General features: G+C 40.8%; 1 protein-coding gene across 1 annotated transcript in view; it reads left to right on the top strand.

Moving 5' to 3' along the window:
• The first annotated feature begins 1,769 nt into the window (after nt 1–1,769).
• AFF1 (AF4/FMR2 family, member 1) overlaps nt 1,770–17,486 on the top strand; it is an 88,066-nt gene continuing 72,349 nt past the window's right edge. The window contains exons 1-2 of the mRNA XM_008585166.1: nt 1,770–1,889; nt 2,418–3,335. Coding sequence (XP_008583388.1) covers nt 2,457–3,335 — 879 coding nt within the window. The 5' untranslated portion in view covers nt 1,770–1,889; nt 2,418–2,456. The remainder of the gene's footprint in view (nt 1,890–2,417; nt 3,336–17,486) is intronic.

The following is a 17,486-nucleotide window of genomic DNA, read 5'->3' as shown; positions in this document are numbered from 1 at the left end:
CAACCCTCAGTGTTGCCCCCGTACCGGACAGGGGACCGGCAACGGGATCGTAACCCTCGGTGTTGCTCCCGCGCCTCGCTCAGCCAGTGAGTGGGAACCGGTCTGTATGTGGGATCCGAACCCTCGGGCGGGAGCGCTGCTGCGCTTCTCAAGCGGCGCACTATCCATTGCGCCACCGGGCCGGCCCCAGAATGCGGTAACATTTGAATCACCCCAGAGATTTTGCTGGAAGCTGAAAATGGGATGGGGGTGTGTGGTTGAGAGAGAAGCAGTGGAAATTTGTGTGATTGGAATGAAAGCATCAAAGTGTAGCATATCACTGAGGAACAGGAAGTAGTCTGGAGTGCCTGAAATATACTAGGTGGGTTGTAAGTGTGCCTCCTAGGTAAGCTGGTCCTGGAAGAATTGGTTATCTTTCCATAAAGCGTGTCTGGGCAGGATTGGAGCAAGAGGCTGTAATTTACAGGGTATGTTTGGGAAATGTATGTGGCAGGCCTGCAGGGGCGTATTGGCATAATTTCTGTAGTAGATCTGTACCAAATTATGGGGAAATTTTAATACCAAAGAAAGGACTTAGTTTATTCTGTAGTAGATCCATCAAATGCTTGCTTTTTAAAAATATGGATAGTGACTTGAGAACCAGGGCATTCAATTGGGTTTCTTTTCATGAGAAGGCTGAATTAGAGGGATAAGATGTGGGGGAGGGAGGGAGATCAGTAGGCTCTTGCCAGAGGAAATCAGGGGATAAGTCAGAAGGGAGCAAAGAAGCTGGGAAAGGAGGTGGGGAGGCTGTCTACCATCAGGGGTAGATTTTCTACAGGTGCATAAAGTCTAAGTGAGACAAGTGAATATTTTCCTATTCAAATAGTGCTAGAAAAAAAGATTCAGTAGATTCCCTAAAAGCAAGTTTATGAAGACAAAAGTCTTTCTACAGTTCTTATTTTCTTTCTTTATTATATCACATGAGAGGGTAAGGAGGGAGTGGCCTGTGTTGCTGACAGGGTGGCAAGCCCCCTTTTGGATTATATGCCAGCTAAAACTTCTTTTGGTCTCCATTTCTGTGATTTGTTTCTCAGTGAATGCATTTTAACCACTTTGGTGCCAGGGCTGATGATTTATGATATGGTGTTATGTGGTTTAGAGCAATCAGATTATAAGGAATTCTCAGTAGGTAGAGCTGACATCCATAATTGGATTTTCTCATCCTTGACATTTGAAATGAGAAATAAAAATCATTTTTTTGGGTTTACGTGCCTAAGACACTCCCAGTAGAGTGAGCTAAGAATAAATGCTGTTTTGGGTGCCCGGTAATCTTTTAATTATGAAATAAGCCTTTTGATTTTAATCTTCCAAAGTGTACGCTACTGATCCAGGAAAACAGCCTTTTTAAAGTTTATATCCTGCTGACTTCAGATGAAAAGCTTCCACCTTTACCCCCTATTTTGCAAGCTGAAAGTAAAAATATCATTAATCTTGCTTCAGTTCCACCACTGCCTATAAAAAACTGTTCAGTCTGGAGTCATCCTGATCCATGATGGAGGCTGTGGCCCAGAGTGAACGCCTGGGTTTCTGGAGCTGGGACCCGAAGCTGGAGGGCGCAAGGCCTCAGTCTAGGAGTGGATTAAGGAAATTATGCTTTCTTTAAATCACATCTTTTATCATCGCCTCTTCCCAGGCCTGTCCTCACCTCCCTCCACACATGTGTAACAAAACTTGGATAGTACTGATAAATTTTATCGTTTTTGTTCTTTTGTGGCATCTGAAACAGCTTGTACAATGACAACAGAAACCTGCTTCAAATTAGAGAGAAGGAAAGACGCAACCAGGAAGCTCACCAAGAGAAAGAGGCATTTCCTGAAAAGATTCCCCTTTTTGGAGAGCCCTACAAGGTATTTACTGTATATTAGATGAAAGTCTGGTTTATTACAATATCGGATTCTGATAAAATGACTCAATGTAATTGAGTTCAGACGAGTCACAACTGAATATGAGGTACCGTATCCTAGAGGTGGTTTTTGAAAACAAAATATGAAATGATCTGAACATTGTTAGTCAGAATTAACTAAAGTTTGTAGTTTTCTTTTGTAATGTTAGTTTCTTGTAATTAGTGATGTGTGTTCATGACAGGCTTCTCAACAGAGGAATTGGGTTAAAACTACACATTAAATTCTGTATGTTACATATTAAATTGAGGGTTTTTTCCTTAAAAATATTACGTAACATAGTTTATTAAATCATGGTTTTCCTTACTTTTTTTTTTTTTTAACTCAGTATCTAACTGTTGCTTTTTTTTTTTTTTAATTGAGGGTTTTTTCCTTAAAAATATTACGTAACATAGTTTATTAAATCATGGTTTTCCTTTCTTTTTTTTTTTTTTTAACTCAGTATCTAACTGTTGCTTTTTTTTTTTTTTCCAGACAGCGAAAGGTGATGAACTATCTAGTCGAATACAGAACATGTTGGGAAGCTATGAAGAAATGAAGGAGTTCCTTAATACCAAGTCTCACCCTCATTGCTTGGATGCTTCTGAAAATAGGTTGGGAAAACAGAAATATCCTTTATTTCCTGACAAGGGGAGCCGCATTCCATCCAACTCCTTCCACACTAGTGTCCACCACCAGCCCATTCACACTCCCGCCTCTGGACCACTTCCTGTTGGTAACATTAGCCACAATCCAAAGATGCCGCAGCCAAGAACAGAACCAATGTCAGGTCTCCACACCAAAAGCTGTGGCCCACCAGACAAACATCAGCTGACCCAAGATCGCCTTGGTCAGGAGGGGTGCAGCTCCAGTCATCACAAAAATGGTGACCACAGAGCTGTTGGAGACCACTGTGCTTCAATGACAGACTCGGCTCCAGAGAAGGAGCTTTCTCCCTTAATCTCCTCTTTGCCTTCCCCAGTACGCCCTTTGTCACCTATGCATTCCAGCCAGCAAACTCTTCCCAGGATGCAAGGAAGCAAGGTTCACAGCAGTAACAATAGCAATAAAGGCTCCTGCCCAGCCAAATCTCCCAAGGACCCAACAGTAAAGGTCCATGATACAGAGACCCCTCAGGACAGTTTGGCAGTTGCCAGCCTTGGGGTAGCTCCACCCCAGCCACCTTCTCAGACATTTCCTCCCCCCTCGCTCCCCTCAAAAAGTGTTGCAATGCAGCAGAAGCCCACAGCTTATGTCCGGCCCATGGATGGTCAAGATCAGGCTCCTAGTGAGTCTCCTGAACTGAAGCCAGTGCCAGAGGACTACCGACAACAGACCTTTGAAAAAACAGACTTGAAAGTGCCTGCCAAAGCCAAGCTCACCAAACTGAAGATGCCTTCTCAGTCAGTTGAGGTGAGTGGGTTTCCTATCTTGGGCAATTCCAGTTTGAAGACAGATTTTAGATGGATGTGGGGTTGGGGAGGTGAGTCTGGCTTTTGGGTAGGGGGATTTCTTTTTGGCTTGAGGATCTTAACCTATGAAAAGCTCAGGTCTGAGATGGATTACTGATGATAGTTATTGAAGTGCAATTTGAAGAAAGGTTTAAAACTTTTTATTGAGCCATAATTTACATACAGTAACATGTAGAGATTAAAAGAATACAGTTGTTTTGAAAAATGTATAGACCTGTAGAACCTGCAACCCAATCAAGATAAAGAATGATTCTATTACCAGAAAGTTTCAGGAAGGTTTTGAGCTGTCTTTTTCAGTTTTGGAGGACACTGGCTTTTTCAACAATGTGAAGAAAAAAATTTTTTTGATTGATACTTCAGCCCCAGTTAGTTTTTCCTGAGCTCTAAACCGTAAAAAAGTAAAAGCAAGAGATCACAGCAAAGTCTTTTATATATATTTTTTAAAGATTTGTTCCTTGTAAATTGTAAGAACTTTGAAACTAAGGTTCTCTTCTAATATTTTTTAATTTACCACCTAAAGTAGAAGAGTGGGTGTATGATGACATCTCATTTGAGAGTGAGTCACAAAAATAATACAGAATGTTATTCAACTATGGGTTTTAAAAGTAACCAAAATACTGCATTTTTTTTAACCAAGAAAAAATTCCTTTTCTACTCCGTAGATAAATGGCAGCATTTTGTTTGGGGAAAATCAGCATAAGTCCTATCACTGACATTTTAAAGTAGTATTAGTTTCTCCAAAAATAAGATTAGTAATGCAAAGTGAAATGTTTAAAGTGAATTTTAAAGCTTGTGGTAATGTAAAGTCTGTGGTTTAGTTACATCTATTGCATAAATATTCTAATTTGCATATCCATTGCTTAAAGAATTTGTGCCACCCAAATATCAATCTTACATAAGGTAAAATTCCTTAAGCTTTAAAAAAAAAAAAAAAAATTTTTTTTCCCCCCAGGATTCTGGAAAGATAACCCTTATCTTCCAGGGGGGGAAAAATCTCATTTGCAGTGTGTCAGCCTTTGGTTTGGAAGAGGGAGGTTGGGGTTCTACCCCAGGATGTCTTCAGTATGCGACTTGTTTGGGGGCTGAGGAAAAATAAGAAAGGTGGGGAATAAAACAAATGGTAGAAATGACCAAGGTTGCAGAGCTGCACCTCTGACTTCAATTATGAGATTACTGCAGTGGGCCATGTATTGAACATTTGTGCTGTGATGGAGGGAAGGGGTTGAATGAAGGAAGAATAAAGAGTAAAGTGGACATTCCTCTTCAGAACGGTCAGCCGACCTTATGATTCAGACAATAAAGAACTTTTTTTTTGTTTTTTGCTTTACTCTTATTTGTTAAATAGGGTCTGTTGTATGTTCCTAGTTTAAGAAAACCAGATAAGGGGATATTCTCCACTCCATTTTAAGATTTTCTTCTTTGAAGGCTGGGATCCTAAAATTATGGCATTCTAGGATTTAGTGAGCACATTTGTTTTCATGCTATGTCATAGCCCTATATATATATCCATGGAACATGTAGAGAGTACAGTATAGAGAGTAAAGGCAGGCACCAAATACCCCTCGGCTGAACTACCTATTTATAACAGCTGGTAAACAGTAAAAAAGCAATACCAAATAAAGTCCGAAGGTAAAAAAAAAGTAGCTGAATTTTATTTCCAAAAAAGAAACATGATCCTGGAAATACATTTAAGTGCTTTCACTCTCTTAGAACCTAAGCACGTATTATCGGTAAAAAAAAAAAAAAAAAAACAAAACTAAAAAAATTGCTTTAAAACAATTTTAAACACAGTAGCAAGTATTTGCATTGTCTGTCGAATGCTCAACCACATGCTTAAGTGCAAGATGAAATGCCAAAGGAATATTGGTCTCAGGGGCCTCAGGAGAGATTATAGCCTTGTGCAGAGATCAGCCTACACTCATGAAACAATTAGTTTGTACATACTCAGTCATTCTCTATCTGGTTAGTAGGTGCTTGGAGAAAGTTTCAAATGTCAGCCTTCAGACGGTGAACCTGTGTAAATTCAGCCAGTAGGTTTCCCAGTAGTTTCAGGGAGAGGATCCTCTTTAACTTAAGATTCTTGGGGTGGGGGGTGGGAAGGAGAGAAAATAAGCCAAATTGAGATTTCTCCAAGGTCTTAAAGTCTCTTGGGTTTAATATATATTTTAGACATAGAACTGTTCGGTGGCCATGGCATATTTTCAGATGAGTGACATTTGAGATGAACAAAATCCCCCATACATCTAATGAGAATGGGTTTTTCTCGGCACAAAAGCATCTGCTGTCAAAAACTGAGTGGATGTGAACTTTTCATCTGTGGCCTCCGTGGGCAGTTTTCCTTTTCATACGATGGTTTCCCCTGGTCTCTATGAGCTCTCATGTCAATGGCAACTGCGATGCCAACTGCCTGGGAGTCCCGTGGCGGTGTTGGTGGGGGTCAGGCAGATGGAGGGCTCTGGGTGACCTGTATTAGGGGGAATTAGAAGCCCAGATCTTGGAATAAAGAGGGAATCTGGGAAGCAGTGATGTTGGCTTTTTCTGGCTAGGTTTTAGATATGATTTAGCTCTTTGAATGAAAATCTCACATTTCATGGACTTAGCACTAATTTTCTGTTAACACACCCAACAAAATGGATATACATATATTTTTTTAAAAGATGACCGGTAAGGGGATCTTAACCCTTGACTTGGTGTTGTCAGCACCACGCTCAGCCAGTGAGCCAACCAGCCATCCCTATATGGGATCTAAACCCGGGGCCTTGGTGCTATCAGCACCGCACTCACCCGAGTGAGCCACAGGCCGGCCCCAAAATGGATATTTTAAAAATGTTCTCAAAAAGTGTAAATTGAATTTAAAATCCGAAATTTTAATATATTGGTGAACCCAGGAAAAGCATAAAGATGGGAGACCAAAAAAAGCAGGGAATTAACCTTAGAACAGGTGAACTTTGAATACAGAACCCTAATATTAGCAATATCCTGGGTTATTTTTGGAGGTGGGACAGAAGAGACAGTTGGCTGTTGGTAGAGCTGAGAGAAGGAGCAATTGGATGGAGCTAAGTGGTTTTCCTTCAGTTGCTTGATTGGTCTGAAGGTAAATCAGAGGAGATTCTCTTTTCCTGTCTCTGAGTGTGAGGATGGTTTTGGGTTTTGCAGTTTGTTTCATTTGCCACTCCCTCTACCCCCTCATGAAACAGTATTTTAAAACTGAATCCAAACAGGAAAGTAGCCGTGTCTTTTTTGGAGCTCCTTCATTCTCAAGCCACATAAGTGTGAATTCCTTACATTGCTCTCTATTCTTTCACCACACGGAAAGTACTTAGTTTTATATTTTAGTTGGTACTCAAACAAATTTTATGGCAATTGCTCAGAAACTTTAACTTTATAAGGCAATTTGGTTTTCTTGGGGAAAAAAATGACAGCAGAGCATAAACAAGATGTTTGGTATTTTTTTTTTTTTTTTTTTTTTTTTTTTTTTTTTTTTTTTTTTTTTTTTGTCTAAGGGATATGTCATTTTCACAGTTAAACCTTAGGTCTTTCCTAAGATCCTAAAGGAAAAAATTATCAAAAGGTCAATATTCTGACTAAAGAGAGGCCTGTACCACAAAAATCTGCACTTGGTTTTCTCTGGGAGTGTCAGTTTTAGTTTTTGTGTCAACTGGAAGATGTATAGCAGTGTGAAATGACCTCTCTGAGGGCAGGGCCAGGACTTGGTGATCTCATGTGGATGCCTTCCAGCTGCAGAGTTGCCACATCAGAGCTGGGCCTGCCCAATTGGAAGGATGAGATCTTTATATCTGTCTTTCTGTCTGAGAATAACAAATGAGAGAGAAACCATGGTATCTCTGTATGAGTGTTCATGAATGTGGACCTCAAAGCTGGGGGGTGCAAGGGGGATCGGGGGGGTAATGCCCAGACACAGGTTTTAGATACAGGATTTATGTAAAAGGCCTTTCATTGAAAAGGAGAAATGGAATAAACAGAGATGGGGGTATGAAATTGTACACTGAATTTAGAATATTAGAACTGTAAAGCATCACTTCTTGGCCTTTTGGCTAAGATCAAGTGTAGCACCTGTTCTTATCAGTTTAATATTTTAAAGCTAAACACAGCCATTTCATTTTGGAAATAAGGTCTACAAGGGTGAAATCACTTAATTTTGCTAAAAGTTATAGTTAATATCAGAGCCAGAGCTAGAATCCTAGTTGGCAGCATTAGTGGCAGCAGTGGTAATGGTGGTGAGATGTGTGTATTTTTGACCAGAGGAGTTGGACTTTGTCTTTTCCATCCTTTGTTTTCTTTTATTTACTCATTCATTAAATGGGTATTAACCCCCCACTGCGTGTCAGGCCCTGGTTGTATAGCTGAGATCAAGCTAGACAGGTCCGAGCTTTCATAGACCTTTTGTTCTAATGGAGACATTGATAATTGATATATAAACAAGAATTACAGGCTTTGATAAGAGTGCTGCAGGAAGTAAGGAGGTTGGTGAGACTGAGAAGAGCCGGAGGAGGCTGTTTTAAGAAGAGTGGTCAGCAGAGGGCCCTGTGGCTGAGACATGGAGGATGCAGAGTTAAAAGATGTGGTTCATTTCACTCAGAGGAAACCAGAAGTGCTGAGACTTGAATTTGGGAAAAGGAATGACCTTGTTAAGAGCAGAAACGAGGGGAGTATGGCTGGACTGCAGAGAGGGGGAGGATGTGAGATGGGATTGGAGGCATGGGCAGGAGTGAGACATGCAAGGCCATGTGGTCCAAGACATTTGGATGTCATTAAGTGCGCATGGAAACCACTGGAGGATTTTGAGCAGGGGAGTGATATAACTACTTTCTTTTTTGAAAATGATTACTCTGGTTCCTGGGGGGAGAAATGGGTTGGAGGGGTGAGGGTGGAAGTAGGGGGACTGGTTGGGAGGTGAGAAATGATGGTGTGGAGTTAGGGTAGTAGCAGTGGATATGGTGACAAGTGGACAAATCCTGGATGTATTTGATGGGGAGCTGATAGGGCTTTTGTGGTTGATTGGAGATAGGAGAGGCCTGAGGTGAGGGAAAGTGAAGCAACAAAGAAGGCTGGTAGATGTTATTGGAAAGGTACAGATGATGGGGTGATGCCAGCTACTGAGAAGGAGATGACCAGGAAAACCAAGAGCTCTGGATAATCATATTTTCAGTTTGAGATGCTGTTATATATCCTGGTAGAGATGACAAGTGGCAGTTACAAATACCAGTCCAACTCTGGGAAAATGTCAGGTCTGGAAATAACATATTTGGGATTTGTTTGGATATGGTAGGTGTTTAGAGCTTTGGGACAGGGCAGGTGTGCATAAGAAGTCTTACATGGTCCCACTTCATCCCCCTCCAGATAAATTTGGCTTTTAGTACTGATTGTGAGTGATTTCCACAATCAGTTGCTCTTTCCTTTGTGCTATTTCATGACATCAGGTAGGAATGTTTTGCTACCAAATGCTTTGGTCTAATTTCCAAGACCCCAAGGGTTACCTGCAGCTGTGAATTCATTGTTGGACCACTTTGATTCATTGCAGCTCTTAAGTTGAAACTTCAACTTTCAGTAAACAGCCAGCCTAACATTGGTGTGAATTGACCCATGGTGGAAAATTGTAATAGTGATTCACTTTACAGTCACATGTGTAAACATTCTTTCCTACTTCCACATTTAGCTCTCTTATTATCTTAAACCTCAAAAGGAGGGACTTCCCTATTATGAAACGATCTAAACTTTCGGGTGGTTTACTTTCGGGTGTGCCGATGGTGCTTATCCTGCTGATGTGCCACTGAAAACACAGTTAAACAGCTCGCTCTTTTGCGTCATCGATTCAGCAACTTTTAACCAAAACATCTTGAGCACCTCCTGGGTGCCAGGCCTAGTGCTGGGGATGGGGTTACAGTGGTGGGCAAAACCAGCTGGTTCCAATCCTCTTGGACCTTCACTGTCCAGTCAGAAACTGACATTCTTCAAATAACTACTCAGGTCAATGTGTAAATTTGACAAGTAATATAATGGAAACTACATGCTATTATGAGATTAGTAAAGGAAGACTGACCAAGAACTAAGGAGCTCGGAGAAGGATTCTCTGAGGGAGTACTATTTAAGTGAGACCTGAAGGTGAGTAGGGGTGACCAAAGTGAGGGGTGTGGGGGGTTAAGGAGCAGCAGTAGTGTTCCAGGCAAAGGGAATAGCATGTGCCAGTGGTGTGCCATGTGGTGTACAGAGACCGTTACAAGAAGTCCTAGCTCCTGCCCAGTACTGTATGTCAAAGGGGAATTTTCATTCATTCTGAAACTTGGTGTGGCACCTCAGAATCATCTGGGGAAGCTGTTAAAAATGCAAATTGTGGGCTGGCCAATTAGCTCAGTTGGTTAGAGTGTGGTGTTATAACACCAAGGTAAAGAGTTTTGGAACCTTGTACTGGCCAGCTGCCAAAAACCAAAATAAATTGTTAAAAAATAAAAATTCTCAGGCCCTACCTTAGGTGGGCTGAGGAATCTGTATCTGTGATTCCAATGAAGTTTGTTCTATAGCCTGGAAATGAAACTGTTCCAGAATTGCTACTAGGCCATAGAGAATTAGAGACGGGTCCCTCTTCCCAGTGTTTCAAGATTCCCCCTTATATGTCTCAGACAAAAGGAACGTGCTCAGTTAATGTCTTGAGTAGGACATCAGAGTAGTCTCAAGGGAGAACTGCCACCAAAGTGGACCCCCAAGGCTATTCTTTCTACCTCCATAGTTCATGGTTTCCTTTTTCCTTCCCACAACATTTTCAAGTTTATGGGGAAAGTAGAAGATTCTGATACAGTCTTACCTAGCTTTTCAGGTTCTGTTTTCTAAAAATATTTTTTATTGCGGTAACTTTATTATAGCAAATTTTTATTATAGCAAATCTATTATTAGATTTCGTGAGTTAGAGTTCAGTTAACTTGGGCAGACCTACCTGAATTAAATGTTTACCTTAGAAAATTGATAGCAAAGCAAGGTTATCTGAACTGAGTTCCCTGATGATGGCTGGAGCAGATGACTTCAAAACCACATAACAAAAATCACGAAGAGTCAGTAATCTGTGTCTGCTTAGAGGTTGGCTAAATTTTAGACCTGAAAAGATCTAAATATAGAAGTTTAAAAATAGTAGCTAGTGACTGACATGTTTTAGAGCAGATGCTGCAAACAGGCAGCCCTAGAGCTAGATTTGGCCTGCAGACTATTTCATTTTGCTTGTATAATGTGTTTTCTTTTTCTTTTTCCTTTTCCTTTAAGCCAGTATTTATAAACTGGAGAATTCAGATTTTCAGTTTCAAAAGAAACTGTCAGAGCTGGGTAGAGGCTGCCACCTTTAATTTCTGCAACCTGGCAATTTTTTGAAGAAATATTGCAAACTCTGAAGGAAATCTTTTAGTTTTTATAGGCAAAATATTTTGAAAAGCTCTAAAATTGCTAGCAATGAGATAGTGCAAAGAATAGGATTGCTTATAATAGCCCAAGAGGAAAGCAAAAAATTGAAACTGGGAAATCTCTTTGGGTGGTATTAATTGGAATTATTTTCATTGTGCATTTTACTTTCTGTTCCTTCTCAAAAATGCCAGAAGTACATTTGGTACCAGGATAAAAAATTCCTGTTCCTCATTGTTTTCACACTTGAGATGTTTGTGGATGGTTATTGGATCCCCCCTGGGTTTCTCAAGTTGTGACTTTGCCAAGCCGTAGACATTAAACTCTTTGGGATCTTCCCAGACTGTGCGCTCTCCCAGGCTCTCTCAGAGCCACTCCGAGTCATTTTAGCTCCTTTCCAGATTAATTGTGTTTTATTTTGAGCCAATTGATAATCTTCAGGGACAGAGAACTAGATATACCAAGGGGAGTACTGTTGATGACTGAGTGGTTTTGATTTCGGCTGTTTTGGTGGTGGTGACCAACTCATGAGGTATTTAAACAGAATTCCTCCTAAGAGGATCCTGGTTCATGTTATCATAACAAGTTTACTTTTTGGCCTTGTATTTCTCCGCTCCAGTTGCCAAGAGCTGTTTGAAAATCATTTTCCAAGGTTAACTTTGCATGTTCACATTTTCCAAGACACTATAAGCAGCTATTTTTACATTGATTTTGTTCCTTTTTTTAATTGTTGAAATTAGGAAATTGACAATTTTTTCCCCATGAGAGGTTCAGGGTCCACACACATCATTAGTTTTCTCTTGAACTTCATTTCATTTCCTATTTAAGCTTGGCCTACTTTCTGTCTGCATTTTTTTTCCCCCTAACCCGTGGTAATTTGTCAAGCCGGTTCTAATCTCCTATAATCCCTTTGGCTGAAGGGTTTTGAGGTTTAATGTTTTAATCTAGGGGCCTCAGTATTTAAGTAATTAGAGGTCCTATTTCTAGCTCTATCTTTTAGATAAATCACCTTAGGTTTTTTTTTTTTTTTTTTTTTTTTTTTTTTGTCCGGCAACGGGATCGCAACCCTCGGTGTTGCCCCCGCGCCTCGCTCAGCCAGTGAGCGGGAACCGGTCTGTATGTGGGATCCGAACCCTCGGGCGGGAGCGCCGCCGCGCTTCCCAAGCGGCGCACTTACCCAGTGAGCCACCGGGCCGGCCCACCTTAGGTTTTTTTTAATCCGAATTTACAAGTAATAGAACTCTGAGAATTCAAATTGGGCAAGAATTTGGAGCTTTGAATTGGACTGCATGAATTAAGAAAGGAAAACATCCTTTTTTTATATGTCTTGCAGTTATTCTTACAGCCTCTATCTTAATGGCTTCTCTTTTTCCTTAGAGTTTAATTTTTAAAACACTTTACCACAAAGCAAATATTCGCTATTAAATTAATTTTTTTCCCCACAGAATTCCATGGTATAATTTATTTCCAACATTTTTTTCATGCTGGAGAACATCTGAAGAAATTATTTTTCCTATTGTCAAATAATAGACATTCTTATAAAATGTTGAACTCTTCCCTGTCGGGAACAGTTTAGTAATAGAAGGATTCACATGTTACATTCTAGGTTTCTGTCTTTTCAGTCAACAAATATATGAGCACCCACTAGATATAAAGGAAGCTAATGGGAGAGAAAGACATACACAGTAAACTTAATATGACGTAGCATAAAAATGCCAAGTATAATAAGTATAAAAAAGATAGTATGGAACTATTGATACAGCAATATAATGCTGGTACTGTTTCATTGTTCACTTTATGGTGATAACTGTTCAAAATGGTTTATGTGTACAAACTCATTTAATCCTCCCAATGATCCCATGTGGTCAGCACTATTATCACCCTATTTTACTGAGACAGGAAGCTGTACTTTTTTTTTTTTTTGGTGGCTGGTGGGTAAGGGGATCCAAACTCTTGATTTTGGTGTTATAACACCACACTCTAATGGACTAAGGTCAGCACTATTATCCCCCTATTTTACTGAGACAGGAAGCTGTTTTTTTTTTTTTTTTTGGTGGCTGGTGGGTAAGGGGATCCAAACTCTTGATTTTGGTGTTATAACACCACACTCTAATGGACTAAGCTAACTGGCCAGCCCTGTACATTTTTTTTTTTTTATTAAGAGTTGACTTTTGAAGCACTTGGGTATTGGTGAAAGTACATTCCAGGCTAAAGGTTTAGGGAGAGAAAAGACATAGAAGCTGGGCATGGTGAGAAGTTTCATAGGAGGAGTTGGGCTTAGAGTTCCAGGAGATTGGGTGTGGGCAAGGGGAGCGATGGAGAGATGAGTCTGCTTGGCGAGATGGAGCCAGTGTTTGAAGTTCTTTAGTTACTTGTTGAATAAATTAGACAAGAACAAGAATCATTAATAAAAAAGTTACTTTGGCTTCATGGCAAACATTGTAGCACAGGGTTATAATTCTGTGAGACTTTGGACAAGGAACTTAACCTTACTGTGTTGTCAGTTTATTCATCTGTAAAGTGGGTCTGATAGACTGAGATAATCCATATGAAGTGCTTAGAACAGTGCCTCGTACATAGTAAGAGTTAAATTGGTGGGGGTGGGAGTGAGTAGAGTTGAAATTTGAACTGGGCTTTAAGAAAACGAATTTGGACAGGGGGTTATCAAAACGAGGAATTAGTGATGTTGGGGAGGTAGTAAGACTCTGAGCATATTAACTTGTTTTTTTGGAGTATACAGTTGGCCCTTCATATCTGTGGGTTGCACATCCATGGATTCAACCAACCACAGGTGGAAAATATACAAAAAAGTAAAAATAGATGGTTGCATCTGTACTGAATACATACAGACTTTTTTGTCACTGTTCCCTAAACAATACAATGTAACAAACAGCTGCTTACATGGTATTTATATTGTATCAGGTATTATAAGTAATCTGGAGATGATTTAAAGTATATGGGATGGGGCAGCCCCAGCGCAACCATGGCGACTGGCAAGCGGGAGGTGGTACTGCCTCTTTGGTCATTGGAAGCCCGGTTGGTGGCACTGCTTCCTGAGTTGCTGGTCTTCAGGAAGCTGCGGGGATCAGAACCCAAGCTTACCATGTCCCAGGGCGTCCTCCTAGGTGTCCACGTTATGGGATTTACAGCATTAATGGACAGGTTCAGTCTGACCTGCAAGTAGGAACATGACATGGATAAACTGGCCCACATCTTCAGTTATTACATTAGTGACATCGAGGAGCATATTCCCTGTTTTGGAGGGGATACCCTAAATATCACAGGGAATGTGTTCCTGGCACTCTGGACAGTGGAACAGAGTCATCATCATTACCCTGGTGGCAAAATGCAGTCTGGAGATACAGGAGAAATTTGGGATCTATCATACCAGAGAAGGCCAGGACCTGCAGCTAAAGATGGGTAGTAGCTCCTAAAATAGTGATCCAATTGGAAGAAGGGGAAAAAAAAAAGCACTGTGGAAAATTCAAAAGACAAATGACAAACTGGGAAAAAATGTTTGCTACTCAGGTAGACAAAGGGTGAATTTCCATTGGAAATCAAGACTACCATTCTAAGAGAGAAATGGACAAAGGACATGAGTAAATAGTATATAGATAAAGCAATATGTTTTTTAACATGTAAAAAGATGGTCAACTTTACTCATAAGAAAAAGGCTAATTGACAGTACATTGAGATTATCTTTCTTACCTATAGATAGGCAAAAATGCAGATGCTGGATAACACACACTGTTGGTGAAGCTTTGAGGAATGGTGGAGTGAACAATAGTACAACTTCTATGGAGGGTGATTTGCTAATCTTCATCAAGATTACACATGTATTTATTCTTTAACCCACCAGTCCCTGTTCTGGACATTTACCCTATAGATATACCTGTACATGTCTGAAATGTCGTATGTATGAGGCTATTTTTTGCAATATGGTTTGTAATAAAAGACTGAAAACAATCCATCTATAGGAGACAGGTTAAATAAATGATAATATGTCTTCTCAAAAAAAAAAGTATATGGGAGGATGTGCATAGGTTATATGCAAATACTACGCCATTTTATATCCTAGGGTTGGCTGGTTGCTCACTTGGAGTGAGGTGTTATAACACCAAGATCAAGGGTTCAGATCCCTAGACCAGCCAGCTGCCAAAAATTAAAACAATTTTTTTTTTTTAAAATATATCAGGGACTTGAGTATCCTCAGATTTTGGTGTCTGCAGGGTGGGTTGGGAGGGGGAGGGGTGCCCCTGGAACCCTACAGATAATGAGGGAGCACTATACTTTAGATATGTAGGTGGGATCAGATTGAGGGGAGTCCTTAAATTCTTAGTTAAGATGTTTTAGGTGGATAAAGCCCTGAAAATTTGATTTCTTTTTTAAGTATTAAATATAAATACATAAAAAGCCCAGGGAAAGAGAGCATTTGCTTAGAGGCTATTAAGCCTCTAAGAACTGGTTTGCCAAGGTATTAAGCCTTCCCTGTGCTCAACATTTCCCCCTCCCACCCCTGCCGGATGGCTTAGGACCTGGGTGAGCTCACTCTAAACAGCCACATTCCCGTGGCTTGGCAGTCTCTGGTGTGCATGTGTCACTTTGTAAAAACTTATACCCTCTGCAGTATTTTACTACCCACCCCCCTGACCGTCCTCTGTCCCCAGAGCACTTATTTGTTTCTCTCTTGATTGTCACAGCAACTTTATGACTTGGCAGGGCAGTTGGCATGAATCACTATTTTACATGCCATGGAGTTAAGTCTCTCAGAAGCTTAATGATTTACGCTAGTAAGTGGCTGAGATGGGGGTTCCTATCTGGCTCCTAGTTCCAGTCCTCCATCTACCACAAAACATGGTTTCCGTGGAGCGATGATGATTTGTGTAACACTTCTGTTTACTGAATTATGAGCACTCTGTTTTTCTATGTGGCCTTGCCTTCATGTTGGCACCTGATGAATCATGCAAATATAGGGTGGGACAGTCAAATAAGAGGACGATTAAAACTCAGTTTTGGTCTTGGTGGCTGTGTGGTTTGCTCTGAGGCCTTCAGCCTTTTTGCATTTTAGAAAAAGGAAGACGCCAGGCTGAATTCTCTGAGTTCTTTTCCTCTACAATGGCTCAAAAAAAACCCCAAATGAACAAAAACAGCAACAGAAAAACCACAAACCTTATCTACACCACTATTTTCCTCTCTGCCTTTGATCTCACAGAACGAGGTGGTCTTCCCCATGTCCTTCCTCTGTATCCCCCCCCACTTTGGTATTTGGTAACCTTAAACCTGTCCCCCATCGCTCAGGCCTTTCCTAATAGTCTATAGCTACATTTAGGCCTTTCCCAGCTTAAAGAGCAAAACAAAGCCTTCTTCACTCCTGTGTTACTCTAATTACTACTTTCTTGTTCCCTTCAAAGCCAAAACTCTGGACATGGGAGCAGGTAAACATTCTGCGTCCTCTCCTCCCATCTGCTCTCAGCCGGTTGCAGGATGGTTGTGCCTGGGCCACTCCCCTATCCCACTGGTGGCAGCCACCAGTGGCCTCCTAATGGCCAAATTCGAGAGGCTTTGTCCTACCTGACAGCCCTGTAGCATTTGACTGTTGCCTGCCATCATCTTAAACACTCCTCTCCTTTGCTGTCTTTCTCCTACCTTTTTGGATATGCCTTAATCTCCTTTGGAGGCTGCTTTCCCTGCCTCTTCCCCAGAGGTCTGTCTTCACCATCTTTTCTCATTCTGCAGCCTTTCCCTGATAACCTCATCTTCACTGAAGTCTTCAACTGCTGAAATGCTGATGACCATCAAATTGATTTTTTCTTTTCTTTCTTTTTTTTTTTTTTAGCATAAAACTCTAAAAATCTTTTCCAAGCTCTAGATCCTTTTATGCACCTGTATGCTGGGTTTTTCTGATAGATGCTGCACAGGAATCTCTGTCTAAAATGGATTTCATTGCATCTTCCTTTCCCTGCACCTCTTCACACACACAAAATGTTCTCTTTCCTCCTGGTCATCAGTCTCAATTTCTTTCTGTCACCTACTTTTTCTATTTGGCAACTCAGTCGTATGGCTGTTACTTTATAAATGTCCATGGAAAGCTTCTCCTTTTCTCTGTCCCTCACTGCCACATCTTTAGTTAAGATTTTTATCATTTTTCTTGAGCCATTAGAACTTCTTTCTAACCCATCTTCCTGCTGCTTTTCTTCTTTTCGAACTGTCTGCCACACTATTCCACATGAGAGTGCTTTTATTCAGTGGAAATCGGAGCAACTCATTCTTAAGACCCTTCAGTATCTCTCCTTTGCCTTCAGGATAAAAATCCAAATGTCCCCATTTGCCATCCCGACGGGACTTTTACCTGCCTTTCCAGCCCCGAGTTGTGGCCCTCCTGCTGGTGCTGCCTTGTCCCCTGCAGCCTCTCACACCCTTTAGACGTTCTCTTTCGTGCTCCTGCTGCTCAGGCCTCTGGTTTCACCTCCCTTGGCTTCATATTCTGTTTGTGTCTCTCTCCGGGCAGAAACTAATTATTCTGTTTCATACGCTTGTTGGTCTTTTGTGTTCAGCACGAGTGAGGACTAGAGCAAAATGGGAATTTTGTTGCACTGTGCTCAACTTGAGGACTTCTTACCCGTTCGTGTTTGTTCTGGAGTCTGAAAGATGCTAATCTGTTTTTTTTTTTTTTTTTTTTTTTTTTTTTTTT

Source organism: Galeopterus variegatus, unplaced genomic scaffold (assembly GCF_000696425.1).
Source record: "Galeopterus variegatus unplaced genomic scaffold, G_variegatus-3.0.2 Scaffold3474, whole genome shotgun sequence".
Taxonomy (NCBI): Eukaryota; Metazoa; Chordata; class Mammalia; order Dermoptera; family Cynocephalidae; genus Galeopterus; species Galeopterus variegatus.
This window is presented reverse-complemented; position numbering and strand designations above follow the sequence as displayed.